The sequence below is a fragment of the Astyanax mexicanus genome, chromosome 11 (genome assembly GCF_023375975.1).
Source record: "Astyanax mexicanus isolate ESR-SI-001 chromosome 11, AstMex3_surface, whole genome shotgun sequence".
NCBI classification, from domain to species: Eukaryota; Metazoa; Chordata; class Actinopteri; order Characiformes; family Acestrorhamphidae; genus Astyanax; species Astyanax mexicanus.
Genome location: NC_064418.1, coordinates 31,305,275 through 31,325,480, shown reverse-complemented (window position 1 = coordinate 31,325,480; position 20,206 = coordinate 31,305,275). Strand labels below are relative to the sequence as shown.

Genomic DNA, 20,206 nt, shown 5'->3' with positions numbered 1-20,206 from the left:
GATGTATATATTTTTTAAACATTTTTATTATTTATCACAGTTGATACTTTATTCTATTTTTGTGTGGTTTGCTATCACTTTTGCTGCCGTAACATTTCACATTTCCCCACTGTGGGAGTAATTTAGGATTGTCTTATTTTACCCTTTCTTTTTTTACCCAGTAAACATTGTAATCACAGTCATTATTCCATTTCTTAGTTCAATTTTTTTGCCACTGAAATATGAATATATTTTCAGCTCAGTAAAGGTCAAAAGGACCCAAAATTGACCGAAAAAAAAAAAAAATCACATCACCTTTACCACTTATGACACAAACAAGATTGTAAGAATCTGCACTGTTCACACATGCAGAGAGAGAGAGAGAGAGAGAGATCTAATATGCTTTAATAGGACAAATGATTTACAGGTGTAAGACTTCCCATTAGAGTCTGCTAATTATTTCCACACCATTAGTGACAGTTCTCTAATGAAGGCTGTGAGCAGGCAATGCAGTATATCAGGCTTCTCTAGTAAAAGCAGGACAGAAGGGGAGATGGGGCAGCAGGACAGCAGCCCTCCCCACTTCACAAACGCACTGGAAGGACATGGACCAGAGACCCTGGCTCTTTAATGGTGAATAAAAAATACAACTATTACGAAAATAAAAAATAATCTGATATTGCAAACATGAGGTATGGCTGGGTGATATTGTAAAACATATATATGGGTGTCCTTTCTGTCCCCAGGAAATTACATGTATAAATGTGAACACAAAATAACTTTAAAATACATTATGTTACTAAGCATAGTGTCTTGTAATTGACCTAATTGCAAAAGTAATTGTAAAAAAAATAAAATACTTATGACACTGAAAAAATGGAAAGGCCAATTATGGAAGATTGACCTCAGCTGCAGCCGCGCTGCACAGCCAGCCAGTTCAACCGGCCACCATGAGGGAAACTAGCCTCAAGTTCTGGTATTCACACCGCTAATTCTCTATTTTACCCAAGTATTACTGAGTTACAGAGTAAAGCTGTTTCAGTTACTGAGTTCGGTAGCGTTTACAGTTCACTCGGACTGTAGTAAGAGAGTTAACAGGGCTTAGACAACTAGCTAGCCTAGCATAACCTAGTCTTATCTATCCTAACCTAGCTAGGTTAGCCAAGCGTGTTCCAGTATACAAACAAATGCTGCCTCAGGCTGGAAGTGCTGCTGATGAGGCCATTACATTTACATCTACAAACCAGACTTTATTTAGAGTTAATAATAAGTTAATAAACAGAATTAACTTCACTCTAAATAAAACTGAATAACTCTACTCCAAATAAATCAAATTAACTCCAAATAAATCGGAATGACTCTATTCTAAATAAACCAGAATATTTTTAGAATATTCTTTACCAGAATAAGTAAAGGTTAACTCTACTCTAAATAAACAATAACTCTACTCTAAATAGACCCAATTAACTCTACTCTAAATAAACTAGAATAACTCTACATAATCCAGAATAATTCTACTCTAACTAAACCAGATTAATTCTAAATAAACCAGAATAACTCTACTCTAAATAAACCGTTTACTTTCTTAAATAGACATTTATCTCAAGATAACCGGACGGACAGGGACTTCTTTGCTTAATACTTTTATGAAAATAGCTAAATCAATAATTATAATTATTTTATTATTAAAAATAAAATTTAAGCCCTTTAGAGAAAAAATAAAATTTGATATATATATATATATATATATATATATATATATTACACACACAAGTGATTTTAAGTAAACATTTAAATAGCTATGGTGCAAAAGGCAGCGCTGGCTCATCCGCAAAAAAATACAACAAACTACAAAAACATTTTTATTAGAAAATAGCATTTTACAGTACATAGATCATATGAACGGTTGATCATAACTATTGATCTGAATGGCATTCATGGAAAACGGAAGCTTATTACAGCCACACATAAGGTAAGCTCTCAATTACAGTAAAGTTCATGAAGAATAACTCCACTAAGCAATCGTCTTTAATTTTATACATTTAAAACAATGTAAAATTGAACAGTTTATGGAGATTATGCTTAGTTGGCTACTCGAAAGGCAGGTTAACTTGGATCAAGTTCTAAAATGCAAAAATCTGAAAATTAAACAGAACTAACAGGCAGTGATGGAGTAAAATCAGCAGGGACTGAAGGGTGCTGACATTTCTCACTCCCTCTCCTCCAACTCCTTTCTCAGGCTGCAGGAAGGGGAAAAAGGAAACGTTTAAGACTTTACTTAAAAATAAGGTCAGACGAGAAAATATAAATATCTTTAAAAAATAAATTCATTACCTGTTAAGGTAAGCGTGAACGTTGTCATAGCCATGGTACTTGGCTAGGTAGACCAGCACACCTGTAGCACAACGTCCATCTCTGGCCCTGCAGAAGCTGCAGTTGCAGATGCCTCTGCATGGGGGGCACCTCCACTCCTGCAGAGAGAGTTGCAGATCAGCTCCATACTTATTCACCATCACAGCACAATTCCGCCAAATGTCAAGCAGCACAGTCTTAAGTGCTGCAGGAGCTTAAAGTTGTGCTTTACTTAACGTTAAGCACAGACTGATGTGGTCAGTGTATCTCTGTACTCACCGGGTCCAGCAGAGCGTCCCGGACTTCCTCTCCATAGCGGTTCCGCAAACAGGGTCCACAGAACTGTCCTCTCACCCCCACACATTCTGGGTTACGACAATTAGTTTTGGTGTCTGTTGTCTTCTGGCGACATTGGTGACAGGTTGAGCCCTATGGAGTGGACAGAATGTCAGACAATAGCTTTGCAAAAAGACCATAATTGCTCCTGTTAACCTGGAGTTAATCAAAAGATAATTTCACATTTACTAGTGCAGCTACAGAAATTACAATATCATTGAAAAGTTACTTTATTTCAGTAATTCAGTTCATAATGGGAAACATATATTATATAGGTGTAGTACACACAGAGTGATCTATAGCTTGCCGGCAATGAAAACCAAAAAATCTCAGAAAATTATAATATTATATAAGACCAATTGGTACTTTTGGCAGTGTGGGCAGTGTGCCAAGTCCTGCTGGAAAATGAAATGAAATGAAAAACTAACCCTAACCCTACCCCTAATCAGCATCTGCATAAAAGTTGTCAGCATGAAGTGCTGTAAGATTTTTACAGTGAATAACATACTAGTGCATCTTAAAAAAAAAACAAACAAAAAAAAAAACCTTCTTTTTTATTTTTAAGATGCACTAGTATGTTAATCACTGTAAAACGATTAGTACTGATGAGTCTGATACCATGTTTATACCTGGTCACATCATGGGAATAGTAGGTGGAAAGTATCCTTATAAGATTTTACCTGATGCATTTACACTTGGTAGTTTAATCTTTGAAATTGAATATCTGAAAATACATGTGATAAAATCTGTGGGATAAAATATGCAAACCCAATTGTTACGCAGCAATAATTACTGATGTCTCATATGCAATGAGCAAGGTTTTGGCAGCTGAATGTATTTACACTGCAATAACATGGCTCAAGACCATCTTGCGAAGTGGTTTGAGCAGTCAGACTGTGACTTTTCTAAATCGGTCTATGGTCTGTTTATACTGCATCTACATGGTTTGGCTTTAACCCAATATATATATGTACTGGATCCTAAAAACAGACTGTAATTGTGGTCTGACTCAGTGACAGCAACTGAAGTGACCTAAGCAGCTATAAACTTACAGTGCTTCTGTTGTAGACCTTCTCCCGGACATTGCCGCAGATATTGTCCAGTTCTAGCTGGGTGATCTCCTCCACAGGTATCACCACATGCGGGATGGCAAGAATACCATTGTAAGTGCGTCGACGACGTGGAGCCTGCATAGAAACACACACACACACACACAAAAGTTACTCTATGTACATGAAAAAAAAATCTTCAGTATGATTATAAAACATGCTTTTAATCTTACCGGTTCATCATCACCGTCCTCACTGTATCTGGACCTGCGCACCAGGCTGAACTTGTCCTCGGTTTCTTCCTCAGGAGGTGGGGTTGGTGGCCCATCGACCAGAGAGCGTGAGCGAGTGTGAGGACGCGACATGCGTTCAGGATTTTGACGCCGTACTGCAGGAGTTCCCAGAGAACGGCGAGGAACACGCCGAGGCTACACGAAAGAGAGCATTTTCATTTAAAACCAAAGAACTTTCTCTTCTACAGTAAAGGAGAGAAAAATGTCCAATTTGCACATTACAAAATTCCTACACAAACACACTACTAGTATTGAACTGCTGATTACTAATATTGAATAAGCTGTGAGACTCACCGTATTGGTCATGGGCAGAGATGTCCTTCTAGGGAAGAGACCAGGAACTTTGTTCAGCTCTGACATTAGCTTAGCTAGCTACAAAGAAGGAAACAATATAAAATCTTACATTGACCTGAAAAACTATTCAGTTGATAACTTAACAGTAATGTCTAGACAAAAGAGACAGTCAGTGCTGGTTTAAGACAACACTAAATTAATGTCCTGATAAATAAAAAAATAAACCAGCAGATTCCATAAGCTTTCTTACCATAGCCTTGTTCTCTTTAATGTTAAGTGCTCTCTTCACAATGAAGTTCTCCTCCTCATCTGAATCAGGTTCTGTGTCTTTAGGTTTGGGAGCAGGTTCAGAACTTGCTGACTTCTTTTGATTGCCTTTTTTAACAGGGAACTTCATGGCCACCCTCAGAGTGAAAGAGCGGCGAGACCTCTTCGGAGACTCTGCAGAATCTGAAGAGTCTGAATCCATTTTCTAAATGAAAGACAAATAAAGACCAGAATTAAGTAAACTATTAAAACTACAAACAACTAATTTATCAGACACACAAATTTAGTGTGACCTAAAAGTGCTTATCTTTCTATTCAGGGAAAAACAACCTTAAGAGTAAATAGGCTAAAGTCCAAATATACAACTATAGACACTGCCAAAAACAAACGCTGGGCTGTACCTGATAAGCAGTAAAAAAAAACTGTGATCCAACTCACCATGGCTTTCATTTTATTACTGAAGCAAGTCTCCTCAAAGCCACTGCAGGCCTCCTCCTCAGACACTGACGGGGTCCGGATGACCTTTCCTCTCTGGGCTGAGGCTCTGGTCTGTCTAAGAGGCTTTTTCTGCATGACAGGAAAAATACAATGTAAAGCCTAATTTCACAAAAAGCAACATTAATATGTAAATAAAGTAACTAAAAAGACAAATGAGCGCTGGATGTTAATCTTCACAGCGGCTAACCGCTAATACTGCTCCAGTAGTGCTAGCCGGGGTAATCAGCAGGCTACAGGCCGATAATACTCACATCTAAACAGCTAAAAAAAAAGCTAGCGTGGTTAGCGGCTAATGTTAATACTGCTGAAGAACTAAAATGAAACTCCTGTATAACACTGTACTTCAGACGAGTGGCTTTACTGCTCCCTACAGCCAGACTGATAAAATTAATTCATAAGGCGCACTGATGATTTTTGGGAAAATTAAAGGATTTTAAATGCGCCTTATAGTGCAAAATATAAAATGTAAAAAAAATATATGATAATAGTAAAAGTGCTCTATCAAAAAAAGTGACTTTAAGTGTTCTTTAAGCTCCAAAGTGAAGTGGAAGTACTAAAATATTCTAATCTTTTGTACTACAGTATTTTAATGTAGTACAGTATTAAAGTAGTTTATTCTAAAATGTACTACTAAAAGTAAAAGTACAGTAGTGTGTTATATAGTTATTACAAATCGAAAATATGTAGTGAAGTAAAAGTAAAAGAAAAAATAATACTCCAGTAGATACAGATACAGCATTTTAGTGAAGTAGTTCTACATACCTGCTTAACCTGAACAGCAGTGGTGAAATCAGTGCTTAGTAAATAACAGTATAATAACTGTAAATGTGTGAAAGACCAGGGTGGGTTGTTATGTAGTTTTGATAGAGTTATACCGTAGTTGTAAAGCCATCAGAGCCGAAACTGTCACAGCTGTCATCAGAGGAAGAGGAGGAGGTCTCAATGGGCACCAGAGGAGAGTTTCTATAACTCCTCAGGTTCATTCTGGTGGGGGGAAGGGTCTGCTGCTGTCTCTGCAGGGTGGAGAATAAATACCACAACAAAGGAGTGAGAACATGCACCAGAGCTTCACTTAAGACTCTTATCTTAAGTTTACAACAAAGACTCGAATATAAATGATGAATAAAACTCGAACAAAAAAAGAGTTATAAACACGTTATTACTGCCTTTAAGTCATGTCTAACTAACTAGTTAGCTATATTCCATTGCTATGTTGCATGTTAGAGTTATTAGGAACGCCACTACAAACTCTTTGTAGCTAGGTTAGGTTTTAAAAAAAAGAAACTTTGAACTATTTTCACGAGATCCAAATTTTCGAGTTGAGTGTGTTAAAAAGGCTTTAACAGAAATTGAAATTGATTTTACATGATTTTTGCATCCGCACGTTGAAAAAAATCGTATTTTTTGCTCTCTTGGTAACAAAAATATATCTCTAGAAAAAAAAATTAAGAGACTTTTTAGACATTTTGAGCATTTTATTTGCAGAAAATAAGAAATGGCTAAAATAACAAAAAAGTTGCAAAGCTTTAAGACTTCAAATAATGCAAAGAAAACATGTTCATATATTAATAAAGTTTTAAGATTCAGAAATCAATATCACAGTTTTCATGCATCTTTGCATGTTTTCCTCCACCAGTCTTACACACTGCTTTTGGATAACTTTATGCCACTCCTGCTAAATAAACTCTAACTTTTTAGGGTGTTTATGTTGTTTTTGTGGGAACAACACGACACAAATCACGTCGTATTTAGAAGTTAAAAAGTCAAACTTCTGAGGTAGACTTGAAGGCAGCACATTGTACTAACTTTGCAGAAGCTGGGCTCGGTATTGTAAAAACGTAGTGCATTATAAAAAATAAGATATATTTATAAGAAAGGTTAGAGGCGACATCTAAGCATACAGTTAGCAATCTAACCAGCAGCTTTGTCCAATAACCATTCAACTATCCGTAGCTCATAAATGACCCACATGCAAGCTAGTTAATGTTCCTGTAGTTACGTTTATATTAACAAAACAAACTATACATTATTACATGCTAATAAAATGGATAAATAAGTATATTTTCTTACCTTGGTGCGCATATTGTTGCCTGGTCTTTTCCTGTTCTGCTGCAGTGAGGGAATAAAGCACAGCCCTTTGCTGCAGGGCGCCTAGTCTGTAAGTTCGCGGGAAATTTTTGAGAGGCGTGGCAACATTACGCGCCACGGCGAAGTCCTGAAAGGGCTCTAAAAATCTACTGAACTATTCGTTAATTATAAATAAAATTCTGCCTTGCAAAATAATATTAAGTCGAAATCATGGGTCTAATCTCATTATAACACATTAAAAGGCTGTTATAACGATCATAAAATATTATAATCTTAAATAACATGAATCAGTTTTACACATATGCTCCTTTCAGGATCTTCGCGGTGGCGCCAAATGACTTTAAACTATTTGCATAAGGGGCGTAAAGCGCGCGCTATTTCTTCAGACCACATCCTTCACTTTGTAGTAGTGAAAAGAACACACAAGTGTGCTACAGTTTTTACAGTGTTTTTAAAAATGTTTTATTAATTTATTTTATTTTATTTCTGAAGTCAATATATATATATTTATTCATCTACACACTACATTTTTATATATTATTATGTTGATAATGTCAAAATAAAACCCTCTAAAAGCCTTTGACAATAAAACTTGTCACAGTTCATATAAGGCTTCTTACAGTGCATCATACTGTTCAGGCACAGGCCCATACTTAAACACACACACGCATGCGTAGTATTTACAGAAAACAACATAAATTCCAGACAATATAACAGTCAGTAATAATGGGTAATAATCGTAGGAATGCTGTAGAAGAATCTGTAGTGAAAAAGTCCCTTTTGGTGGAAGAGGTAATGGCAGCAGAGGTGAAGGCTTTGGTCTTCTATGTATAGAAATTGTGTTAAAAACACCTGATCAACTGACATTCCTTTCCCTGCCTTAAAAGTATTTTACTGTGTTTAAGAGTTGCATAAGGAATGCTTACATAACACATCATCAAGCTAGCATTGACATCATCTTTGGATTAATAATGGTCACTAAAAAGACCATTTAGTAGGTTTTCTACAAGAACCCTGGCACAGCTTTGGACCCTTGTTCCGAAAAGCTATAAGGCTAAAAAATAAATAAATAAATCTGCATTTTATATATATATTATATTAAAATATGTACTAATTCATGTATATATTTCTTCTTAAATTAATTCTTGTCACACAAATTTTTTTTCAGATGTTTTTCTTATTTGTTTAAATAATGTAATGCTCATGTTATTATTATTAAAACAGTTCCTCATGGACACTCTGCACGTCCACTCACACGACCTAAAGCCCTTAGTTCCGCCCACGTCCACCCCCTCGTCCTCCTCTCCGTGGACGGCCTCTGAGCGCTCTCTGGTCTTGCTGCTTGTGTTCTTGTTTGGGAGGCTTTTTGCGCTCTACCTTGATCCACCCGCCGTCGTTGCCTTTAGCCTCCTCTGGTTCATTCTTCTGCTTTTCTGCTGATATTGTTACGATGCCTGGGATAACTCTTGGGTGGTTCTGTTGTACCACGCTGCTGTTGGTCCGGGCTCGTCCACCGTGTTGATATCCTCTAGCGTCAGCTTGATTCACATGATGATTGTACCCGTTAGAGAGCCTCCTGTCTACTCCTACAGTCGCATGCTTATTGCTAAGGCTGTAGTTGTTGTAGTAGTTTCTGGGGTATTTATAAGCAGCTCCCGCACTAAAAGGCCGCTCTCTCTCAGACGCGCTCTCAGAGGTCGTACTGGACGGGCTGCTGCCCTTTGACCCCAGGTGGAGGGAGGAGAGTTTGGTGGAGAGTGTAGGGGAGGAGCTCCTGGAGTTGGCCCATGGTGAAAGTGGACTGTGATTGGGTGATTTTCGCACAGCAGAAGCATATGATGTTTGGTTCCCAAAAACAGACAAGAACTGAGGGAGGGTCATGGAATCAGAGGAGCTGGGAGTGGGAGTGTTGCGCTCTTGGGCTTGGTTCTCCATCATCTGCTTTAGCCTCAAATGAGAAATCCACTGAGGATCAATGCCTGGACCAAAACAACAGAAGCAATATGTTACTTTTTAATAAAATCAACAATAGCTTCTCAAAATCAAAAAAGGTTTATTTTTATGCCAATTAGCATTTTAAGAGTCAACTGAACTTTTTTATCTTTTCTATGCATTTTTGCCTTTGATTACACACAAACTACATTTAAGCATACTAAAAATTGAACTCTTGCAAAACACCCGTTAAGATAAAGATACAACTCAGTCCAGATCCGGACAGTAGAAATTAATGCCAAGATTTTGTGCTAACTGCCAGGATGACTTTGTATGTATATATATATATTTGCTGCAGTGGACCTGCGTAGACAGTTTGAACAGAATCCTGGGGTGAATTTTTACTTTCTGGACCTGGACTACCCACCAAAGGTCTGACCTGGTCATACGTCTAAGTTGGTGGAACAACTTTGAAAATTAAATGGTTGTTGCAGAAGAATGGCGAAAGATTTTGTCAAGGACATTGCTATTGTTAAATGAACTGCTATCTTATACATGTGGACAAGACCCATGCTCAACTACATGATTAACTGAAAAAAGTAATGAACTGACAATGGTAAGGGTAAAGACTTTCAAATACAAGTAATGCAAAAATGGTACTGGACTAAATGCACTGTAAAAAAAATCTATACATCATGATACCTATCTGGACAGGATTACTTTCTTAGGGGGGCGTCTGTGAAAAATATTTCACACTTCTACTCAGTGATAAAACTCTTGCATCTGGACTGCAATTGAAAAAACAGGAGGAATAGTGAGTTTTTTGGCTTTCTCGGTCACATGACATTGCGTTCAGTAGCTCCTCCATTTACACTCACTGTTTCCACTGTGTTTATGTGGATCTCCGTGGAAATGCGCACCCAATATGTAATTACGGTGCATGGCTGTGGACAAATAGCTATTTTATTAAATGCAAGCTGACAAAACTCAGAGATGTCCGTCCAGACAGGAATAAAATTACCGGAGGACCACGGAGTTCAGCGAAAATCAATAGGTACTGTAAAGCGCATACATGGATCACAGAGGACCCCCAAATAAAAATAAAATTACCCCAGGACCCCCTAAAAAACTAATCCCGTCTGGATAGGGCTATGGTAACATTAGAGTAGAACTACATAATTCTGGCAAATTGTCATGTATGTTTTTGTAACAAGATTTTATTTTCTGTCAGTTTGGACCATTTAATTGGTCTAGTCATTAAGAAATATTCATACAAAGTGAAGTGTGGATTATTAAATTAAAAGAAAAAAAAAACTTTTTTCCTAAATATGTATATTTCTCTACAGAAAAACATACTGATGTATATATTTAATTCAAATTTAAATGATGTACTGATTTGACCTTCCTTTCTATTCAGAACTCCCAAAGGTGTACATGAGTGCAGACCAGTACCGGAGTTGGAGCGGCTCCTGAAGTTCCCCTCTCCGTTTGATGGTGCAGTATCTATGAGCAGCTCTACAGCTTTGATTTCGTCTCCCCCACTGGCTAAGCTCCAGTGCACTGAGTGCACGTGTCTCGTGCTCTTTGGAGATCTGACATCACTCTGATGAAAAAACATGCAAAAGGTCAGCGATACACAGGCAGGTCCTGAGCCCTTGTGTCTAATTCAAAAATTTTTATATTAAATTTACACTATATCTTCATTATAGGGCAAACATTTGCAGGACAAAGTATTCCTAACCCTTAATGGAAATAAAGGTAAAATAATATTTCAAATCATTCTGAAGCATTTCATTTTTTATGGGTCTATTCACAAAATGTAAAAAAAAAGAAATTCAAAAATAATTTTTCTGTGTGAAAATGATCTAATCATTTGAATCCAAGAACATTCACACATGCATTAATTACATTTTCCTCTTTCATTTTATAAAAAAATGACAAAAGGTTCAAGAATGTAAAAGATTACTGATCAAGCACAATAGTATTTTAAAAACTTATTTAAAGAAAAATATATTTTACTTAATAGTACCTTTCACATTTTACATATCATTTACTTAATATAAGCACAGATTGTTTCAATGAAAAGCCTAAAACCTTAGAATATCTTAGCTTGTTTCAGTGATCTACTGTGTTTATTACAAAGCAGTTCATATAAAACAGCAACTACCTGAAATATAACCTGCAATAACTGATTCTATAGGTATTATCAAGTAAAGTACATTTTAAATTATGTGATTTTTCAGACTTTAGTTACCTCATAGTTTATGATGCAGTCAACAGTCTGTTTGTCAGATATGCCAATGATCCACTTGTCCATCACAAACGGTGGCTGAAAACAATTGTACATGTACATTGTATAAATATTGTATAAATGTCTTCTCTATGTCAAATACACTTGTATAATGTATTTCTTTTAAAGAACAGTATGTAATATACCTTAGTCATCTTTAACAGTTCCACATCTGGTCGATTTGCATTAAAAGTAACATCTTTGATGTAGGCAATGGCGACTTCATCTCCATCAAGCTCCATGTACATTTTCCATTTGCAGTCCTACAGAAGACCGACAGAGGAGAAGAGAAGACAGTCAGAATCATCTTAAATACTCAGAATTAAACCTAATAGAAACATCAGTGCATTTTGCTATGTTTGTTTTTACACAGTGAACAGTTTTTTGCACAGAGACAGATATCAGATATGAAATATGTGTTTTTATGTTTCTGAACTGGATCTGCTGACTAGTTTGTGCGTTTTAAACTGAATCAGCCATTTATCATTTTAATCATCATTAACTCTGTGTGTGAGTAAAGGATAAGCAAAGAGGGTGACATACACAGTAAATGATGCTTAGTGTTGCTATGTCTTTCTCATTACTGTAGTACTAAAATTACAGATGTTTTGTAGATGTTTTATAAGTGTTATATTAATTAATAATGAGACTGGCTCTTAGAGAAAGTTGTAAGTAAAGTAATTCAACACAACTTCAACAGAACCCAGTCGTTCTGGGCAATCAGGTCATCAGCAGGTCATTTGGCAGTTGTTAATTCATCCCTCATTCATTTTCACCCAAGCATAAATCACAGAGTTATCATACAACATCTTACAGTCATACCAACCAGCATTTTCTCTTATATTTTTTATTTTTTCATTACTCTTTTTTCATACTTCAGCTTTGCAAACATTTGGTGTTTCCTTCAGGAAATGCACTTTTCTAGTTTTCAATTAATCACTCTGTTTTAATGACTACTAATGAATTTATATAGCATGGGTGCTATTTAATAAAAATAAGGCCAACATTATTCACCACCATGTCAAATATGCAATAAGAGTCTGTGAATAGAGACCAGAGGCAGAGGCGGAGCCAGACTCGCCTACTCGTTAAGTAGACCCGCCCCCTTCTCCTCTATACCAAAATCAAGACTCTTCATTCTCTTCAAGTCTGCCTTTATTAAGCTTACAGAGCAGCCTAAATGACCAGAGGCAAATCATATATTATTATACTAAGTGTATTTTTTCAAGAGTAAATGTGCAGTTAATGTAAGTTCCAATATAAATAAGCTACTTCATGTAATGAACACAATGGTCCCATAACCTGTCCATAACCTCAATCAGTTTCTCAGTGTTACCCATCTTCTTATGAAATTATTAAATGAGATTCTATAATAACGATATCTGAGAGGAACTGTTGGAAATAGACAAATGGATATGAAAAGACAGTTTAAGGAATAAAAACATCTTTGTTGTTATTAAATTTTTTTGTGGTGGATAGTTGGTAAACTAATGGGGCTACAGTTTTGAGAGCCTTTGTACCACCCAAGCCTTCGTACAGTTATTGGTAATGACCAAAACACTGGTTTAAAAAACAATGAACATGTACATACAGCTCTTCCAAGCTGTGTCCCAAATAAAAAAACAAAGTGGCCTCCTATCAAGGGGCATGCTGAAGCCGCCTGGCTCTGTGTGCACACAGTGCACTTGCTGACAGAGCAGTAATGATTCCATTGCCCCTCCATCCAAGAGCGCAAGGTACTGGTTGTTACTTAAAGCCCACAGCTTCCCCTGCCTCTGCTGCAAGCCAATCTAGCATGTCCAGAAAATCAGAGGCCAGATCATCTGCGCTGTGCTCAGGAGTGCATGGCATGTTGCAGGCGTGTTTAAAGGAGGAGCGTGTGGCGCTCTGTATGTATGAGTGAGTGTGCGTGTGCGTGTCCGTGTCTGCGTGCTGGACGGATCTCAAAGCATCAGTGTCAGAGGTCCTCAAAGCGTGGATGTCAGAAGCCCTGTGGCCCTGTAAAGCTGCCAGGCTCCTCCTCGCTGGAACGGGCTGCTAGCGTGTTGGCCCAGCGCTGGCCCCGCTGTTGGGCCCGGCCTAATCACACCGGCAGAAACAATGTGCTGTGATGGCGGCCAGCACAGCGAGCGTCTAATGACGCCTCATACATAATTCAGCACCTTTCCCTCGACTCAGCGCTGATATCCTCATTAACAGCACACTCGCTGCCTGTCAGATGGCCAGTGCACAATCGCAGGCCCCTCATTTAGTCTTTGAGAAGTGCAGCTGCTACCATGACACCGCCAGCAAAGAGGGAGAGGAGAGAGAGAGAGAGAGGAAGAGAGAGAGAGGGAGGAAGAGCAAGAGAGAGAGAGAGAGAGAGAGAGAGAGAGAGGAGAGGAAAAGATGGAGAGTTGAAGAGAGAGAGAGGAGAGATGGAGAGAGAGGGAAAGAGCAAGTGAGGGATGTGGGAGGAGGCTAGAGAAGGAGAGAGAGAATGAGAGAGAGAGAGAGAGAGAGAGAAAGAGAGGGGAAAAGTGAGCAGAGCGCGTTTGTTTTATTTAGTGCAAAAAAACCTTCCAGTTTGTAAAAACAAGGCTGACACGGAGCCTGACACCAGGCAGGGGAAAATAATTAGCTCTCATTTTCTCAGCCTCCTGTTTCCTTCTCCCTGCTGAGTTTCCTCCCCACTAAACCACCACATGTCAGGAGAAATGGGAGGCAATTAGCGGCCTCGCTTCAGCCCCGCCGCACGCACTGAAAGGGGACTATTTATGATGGGACAATGAACAGCTGAAAGATTAAATAACATTTGCCTTTTAAAAAGAAAATGACTTCTGGCTAAATGGGCCATTTTTGATTAAATTCAAGCAGCAAGTGGAGAAGCGGCCTTTCTCCTCTCTTTGAGATCCGAACAAAGCCTTCGCCAAGCAGAAAGGGGGCGGGTGCTACGTATCGCTTCAGATGAAAGATTTATTTATCTTTTTTTCTGTTTATTTTTAAAGAAGAGACGAAGGAGAAGAAGAAGAAAAAAACAATCTTGTGAACAGAAAATGTGCTTAGCGTGACGGTGGTCAATAGCTGATGGGAGAATAACAGGCAGCTTTACTTAAGGAAATGGCAACTTCACAGTGAAGAGTATCGCTATCTTGACACCCTAAAGAGCCTAGGTTTTAGACGCTGATGACAAGCCGTCAGCCGCCAGTGAACAAAAGGCCTCCTTCTGAACCGTCGCACAAGCGACATCACAAAATAATGAGTACAAATAATAATGAAAAAAATATTGTATAAACATAAAAACATATCTGTACCAAACAATGTGTTGTATCAGGTGAAAAACTAATTAAATCTGAATATGAAAAATATTTTTCTTGAGGAAAAACAGAACTAGGCCTGTCATGATAACTTTTTTGTTTGGACAAAATATTTTCCCAGAAATTACTGTAAAAAAAATGAATTTCAACGATATAATGGCTTTTAAGAATATTTAAATATTGGAATTAGAATACAAAATATTTGAATTTCCTAAGCGAATAACACTTTCAAACAAACACACAGATTCATTTTTATTAATAAGAGTAATAAAAAGGTAAGCAAAAATGATTAAGGTCATGTGCATGTATTGTGCAATAAATCAATTATATTGTTATTGTGACAGGCCTTCAAAAAAGTTTCTCAGAAGAAGTGCAGAAACCTGATATCTACTGCTCATACTGCAGCATCTACTGCACTGCAGTACAGTGTTTATTTTCAGCTCTGAGGATGAGCTCTCCAAATGAACTAATGCCTATTACGTAATCTTCTCAGATCTTCAGAAAAGAAATGCATCTAAGAACTTTTCTGCAGGGATGTTCTATTGGAAAGTACCTGTGATCCATTTCCTGGCTTCCAGTGATAACCAAACACCAACTCCAGATTTACACTCTTCCTCCAGCCCTCCTCTTCTTCTTCTTGGGCCCACTCATCCTGACAGAGGAACAAAACACTTATCACATCAACCTGTATTTAAGTTTTTCAGTCTGGATGACAATATCCTTGCTGTAGGAGCACTCACACAAGACAAGTGGATACAGAGAGGTGGAAACACTCCATCATAAGAAAAAAAAACATAAGTCTAAACATCACTTCACTAACATTAAAGGTGTATGTGGGTCTATGCCACAACTTGATGTAAATTAACCTCTTATGCTCTTCAACTTTATTATGGCTAAGAATTACTCAAAAAAAAATGTGCAATGGCAATACAAACTAGCATTTCTAGTTGTTCCGAAGCTTAAATAGTGAAGAAAAAAATACAATAACCAGTAGATTATGAGCTCAAACTATAGAAGAAATGATATAGATGAACCAAATTCACAGCTGATATGTATAACTCCAGGCCTACCTTGGTTAATGGAGGGAAGTGGAACAGTCCCAGGTAATCGTTGGTTAATTTTTCAATTTCAGCCTAAAATAAAGAAGCAATGGTAATGTTCAAAACTGTGTGTAATTTATTAGTAAACACACTCATGGCACCACAACAAATATAATACACATAAGCACTAAACATGTATTATAGTAGTACTGGCTTAAATGTGGATTTTTCAGTGTTTTTAAGATTAGAAATACAGCACTGGAATTAAGAAAATCACCTCTATCATTTCTACTCCAGATTCTTTCAAGAATTCAGCTAAACTATGTATCTTTGGTGAAGTAAGCCAAATATTTGTATGAAATTACTATACTGCTTCAGTTCACATGCTTCTTTTCACTTCTGATTGTGTCTCAGCTTGTCCAAAAATCCATGTGTAAAGCATGTTGTGACTCTAAGTGTGAATTACACTGTCTGATAGTAGGAGCAGCCCAGAGAAAGGAAGTACTAATTCTCTCATAATGATGCTTTCAATATGATGCTTTTAACGATAAATTCCACATTTTCCCGCTATTTTTCTTCCTTATTTATCTGTCAGAATAAAACAGGCTGTTTTTGTTACAATGCCTCTAAGACTGTTGCATGTAAACAAGTCACTAACCATGTATGGCCTAAATATAGATCTTTCAGTGAGAAATACAGCACTGGAATTAAGAAAATCATTCGTACTCCAGGTTTGAGAAAATTTCAACTAAACTATGTATCTTTGGTGAAGTAAGCAGAATAGCGCTCGTACGAGCCGTATTGGTTTGAAACATAAACTGTGTATAGCTGGACAGAGCATCGTCTCTCAAAAGTGAAGCCACCACAGGTTGGGCGCCCCCTGCTGTTCGGTTTCAGAAAGCTGTGTAACCCCACCCATCCCCATAGGTTTCAATGGCAAAACAGACAACTTTCAATCACGTTTTTTTTCCAATATACTGTAATTCTACCTCCATTATTTAAATGCAACAGCTAGTGTAACGTCTTCTTATATTGTAACAAACATTTTTATATCCCCACAGAATTCATTTTTTTAAACGTTATTCAGCTCTATTCAAAGAGGTGTGGTTATTGTAAAAGGGCTGGTTATGGGCGGGACCAATAACAGACCATCAGCTCAGCAGTCTGTGACCGCGAGGCAGCTCTCAGGGGCGGGGTTATTTAAATGAGTAGGCGGTCTTTCTACAGTCTTTCTCTCTCCTCTGGTCTGTACTGCGCAGACTCGGGTATCAGGATCGCCAACATGGCAGAAGATTTTGGCTTACTTTGGTCTCTGGTTTGAAATTACTCTATAGCTAAAATCCACATGCTTATTTCACTTTTGATTGTGTCTCAGCTTGTCCAGAAATGCATGTGTAAAGCATGTGGTGGCTCAAAGTGTAAATAGCATTTCCTGATAGTAGGAGCAGCCCAGAGGAGAGAAGTACTAATTCTTTCATAATTATGTTTTCATAATGATGCTTTAAATTCCACATGGCTATTTCCATCCCTTGTTTATTTGGCTGTTTTTGTTACTATGCCTCAAAGACTATTACATGTAAACAAGTCCTGCATTATTCTTCATTCTAAAAGCTGTTAGCTTTTCTTGCCATTGCAAAAAACAATACATTCAACACAAGTGTCAGCTTTAGTTTTCTACCTTCATGTGTATGATGTGTCCTTTGGAGGTGATGCCCATATCTCTCATATCTAACTCAGAGAGAAGCAGCAGTCTGCGACCTGTAATGTGGTTCTGCATAAAGATTTCAGCATAGCGCTGCATCTCACAGCTCGCCTCTCCTGTAAGAACACACACAGGAAGAACTGTAATCTTGTGGAACACATTTCTAGAGTGACAAACAAATAAAGCAATGAACAAAGAAAATCTTGATAGATTTTAGCACTTCTTACCTGTTCCAAAGATCTGGGACATCCAGAAATGCTGTGGAATATAAAGCCAAGGTCTTTTTAGTAAGTAAGTCTAAAAATAAATATTTTTAGCCATATACTGTATACTAAAATCAAATGTATTCGTATACTGACCACATGTTCTTCTGTCCAAGCATGGATGGCCAGGTTTGGAAGCAGCTACAGAAAAATGAGAAAATAAAACGTATAAAAAAATAATACACACTTGAAGAATGGTGGTATGAATAAACACTATGTGAGCTAAAAGAAAAAAAAGTGCTCCGGTGGTCCGGTATAACAGTGCTTTAGTCCCAAGGAGAAGTGTAGGGGAAGAAATTATAGGATTTCAGCTCTTGCTCATGAATATTCATACACGAAAACATATCGCCTCAAATTGACTTACAGTACTGCGACACCAAGAGGCAGCAAGATGGTCAACAGTTTTAAAATAAAAACATTTTTAAACTAATAACAGTCTTTGCAGTGTCATATGTTACTTTACAACATGTGTAATGCCTTGCTAAGTGCAGTTCAGCCACTGACCTAGACTTAGAATCTCTGTAAAATGCAAAATCCCCCGGAGATCCTATGTAAACCTAGTTACTTACACAGAAGTGTGTAATCCAGGTCCAGAAAGTAAAAATCCAGCTCTTCCCAGGGTTGGCTGAGCTGCAGCGGAGCCACCCAGGAAGTTGGGGTGGATTTTTTACTTTAAACTACTGTAAACAGAACTGTTTTAAACATACACACCTACCTATCTCAATCGTACTTCGCTGATGGTGTTCCATAGACAAATTCTAACCATTCGTTCCTTAGCTCTGAATTACTGGGCAAAGCATATAAATAACACTGATGTGTTATTTGCACAAATAACACAGGAACGAACTGCTATGCTGCTCCTAGCGCTGTTAGCTCCTGTCTGATGCGATGTGGCGGCTTTAGCACTGCTCGTGGGTGGTCACGAGCCAAGGTGGGTGAGGCCATGAATACTAATTTTACGAGTTGACACAGACATGGTGCTTTTTTGGTGGTGCTCGTTTTTCTGAATATTTACTTTTACTAGCTACTGCAGATAATGGAGGTTTAGGAAGAGTTTCATATCCAGCATGCATATTCAACTCAGAGAGACCTATTGTATTTCACAAAGAACAAGAAAAAGTGGATTTAAAGTGGATTTTAGCGGAAGGACACCTTTTATTTATTTATTTATTTATTTTTTGTTGATTTATTGTTGGTAACTTTTATCTTCCTTCTGAATGGCATTCCAAATAGACACCTCCTTTTCAGTGAAACAATTTCTGCAAATATTTATTTGACGATAACTGTATTTATGGTTCTACAGGAAACGCTAGTCATACTATAAAAAACGTGAAAAGTGAGCTGTATAAAGATATGGAGCCCTTTAAGAAGAAATGTCCTAACAAACTGCAGGGGGACATTTGTGCTAAGGAACATGCAAACGTCAGTCAAAACACAACTTGTGTTATTAGCATGAAACATTACAGTACAAGAATATAGCTGTGGGAAATGATGGGGAGGAAATCAAAATGAATGAGTAATCTGTGCATGGAGTCACACCTCTTACAGCATGGGGTGTCATTCATTTGGAGAGTGAAAGAGAAGGAGAGAAAAAAACGAATAAGATGGGTAGAGAAAGAGAGAGAGAGAGTGTTGTGTTTCCCCTCTGTCTGGCCAGATGGGCCCTCAACTCCCTCGTCTGTGTAGGATTCATATCAGAGGAAGTAAACAAAATAATATAAAAAAAAACACATCCACCGGCTGCCAAAGTTCCATTACATACATTTGCCTAATTAGAGTGACATAATAGTGAATTTCGAGCAGCCATCTTGCATTTCACAAATGGCTTGCATGGGCTTATGAGGATGGGAAGCAGACTGTTGACAGAGAAGAGCAGGGATGGAGAAAGAGAGAGAGATACGAAAAGAGAAAGAGAGAGAGAGAGCTAGATAGAGATATATATAAAGAGAGAGAGAGAGAGAGAGAGAGTCAGCATGAGTGAGTCAGTATTTGAAATTCCTCTCCTAGCTCAGAGCGGGCAGAGTTCAGCAGGGTACAGAGTACACTCCGGCCTCATGGCGCTATGTAGGACAATACTGCTCTATTCTGACCTTCTGCTCAGTCAAAGCCACAGCAGAATGTTTCAGAGAGTGCCCAGAAGCTATTATAAGCATTCTCTTTGTGCCATTTCACCTTCCTCACAAAATTATTTTAGTATCCATCGTCTTAAAAACATTGCAGTTCATCACATAGGCATGTACTGCAGTGGGCAAAAGTTTTAATAAATGTTCCGCTGACTTAGAAAAAAAAAATAATGAAAACAAGAATAGGTTCTCTGCAGACAACACACTCCTGTAGTGCTGTGCAATATGACGATCAATATCGTGGGGGCGATAGAAAAGTGTTTCCCTATCGTTTCTACAGTAATTTCATCAATGATTCATGCAAATATATAAAGTAGGGACGATGAAATGTATTGGTGTGGTCACTTTGCATAAACTCAGTTTATATAAGTCATAGTAAAGTAATCTTCGCTAAAAAGGTTCAC

At 37.8% G+C, this 20,206-nt stretch overlaps 2 protein-coding genes across 3 annotated transcripts in view; both read right to left on the bottom strand.

Moving 5' to 3' along the window:
* Window positions 1-1,828: 1,828 nt before the first annotated feature.
* Window positions 1,829-7,256, bottom strand: cdca7a (cell division cycle associated 7a). Its single transcript, XM_007234862.4, has 10 exons — window positions 7,139-7,256; window positions 5,944-6,081; window positions 5,009-5,137; window positions 4,554-4,775; window positions 4,304-4,381; window positions 3,950-4,144; window positions 3,720-3,854; window positions 2,611-2,760; window positions 2,314-2,450; window positions 1,829-2,219 (listed from the first exon to the last, which is right to left on the bottom strand). Exons 1-10 carry the CDS (start codon window positions 7,148-7,150, stop codon window positions 2,189-2,191), a joined length of 1,227 nt encoding a protein of 408 aa, XP_007234924.3. The 5' UTR covers window positions 7,151-7,256; the 3' UTR covers window positions 1,829-2,188.
* A 144-nt stretch (window positions 7,257-7,400) lies between these two features.
* The window catches only part of map3k20a (mitogen-activated protein kinase kinase kinase 20a), a 37,144-nt gene continuing 24,338 nt past the window's right edge, over window positions 7,401-20,206 (bottom strand). For both annotated transcript variants that reach the window (XM_015601746.3, XM_015601744.3), the window contains exons 12-20: window positions 17,776-17,820; window positions 17,644-17,674; window positions 17,393-17,532; window positions 15,745-15,807; window positions 15,228-15,326; window positions 11,525-11,641; window positions 11,343-11,417; window positions 10,541-10,691; window positions 7,401-9,135 (exon numbers count right to left, since the gene is read on the bottom strand). In XM_015601746.3, coding sequence (XP_015457232.3) covers window positions 8,426-9,135; window positions 10,541-10,691; window positions 11,343-11,417; window positions 11,525-11,641; window positions 15,228-15,326; window positions 15,745-15,807; window positions 17,393-17,532; window positions 17,644-17,674; window positions 17,776-17,820 — 1,431 coding nt within the window. In that variant the 3' untranslated portion in view covers window positions 7,401-8,425. The remainder of the gene's footprint in view (window positions 9,136-10,540; window positions 10,692-11,342; window positions 11,418-11,524; window positions 11,642-15,227; window positions 15,327-15,744; window positions 15,808-17,392; window positions 17,533-17,643; window positions 17,675-17,775; window positions 17,821-20,206) is intronic.

Excerpts from the sequence above, each read along its gene's own strand:
- cdca7a (XM_007234862.4), bottom strand. Across the intron at positions 4,776-5,008 it reads GTAATAAAATGAAAGCCATG|AAAATGGATTCAGACTCTTC; the intron begins GTGAGTTGGATC and ends TCTTTCATTTAG. Across the intron at positions 4,382-4,553 it reads TTAAAGAGAACAAGGCTATG|CTAGCTAAGCTAATGTCAGA; the intron begins GTAAGAAAGCTT and ends CCTTCTTTGTAG.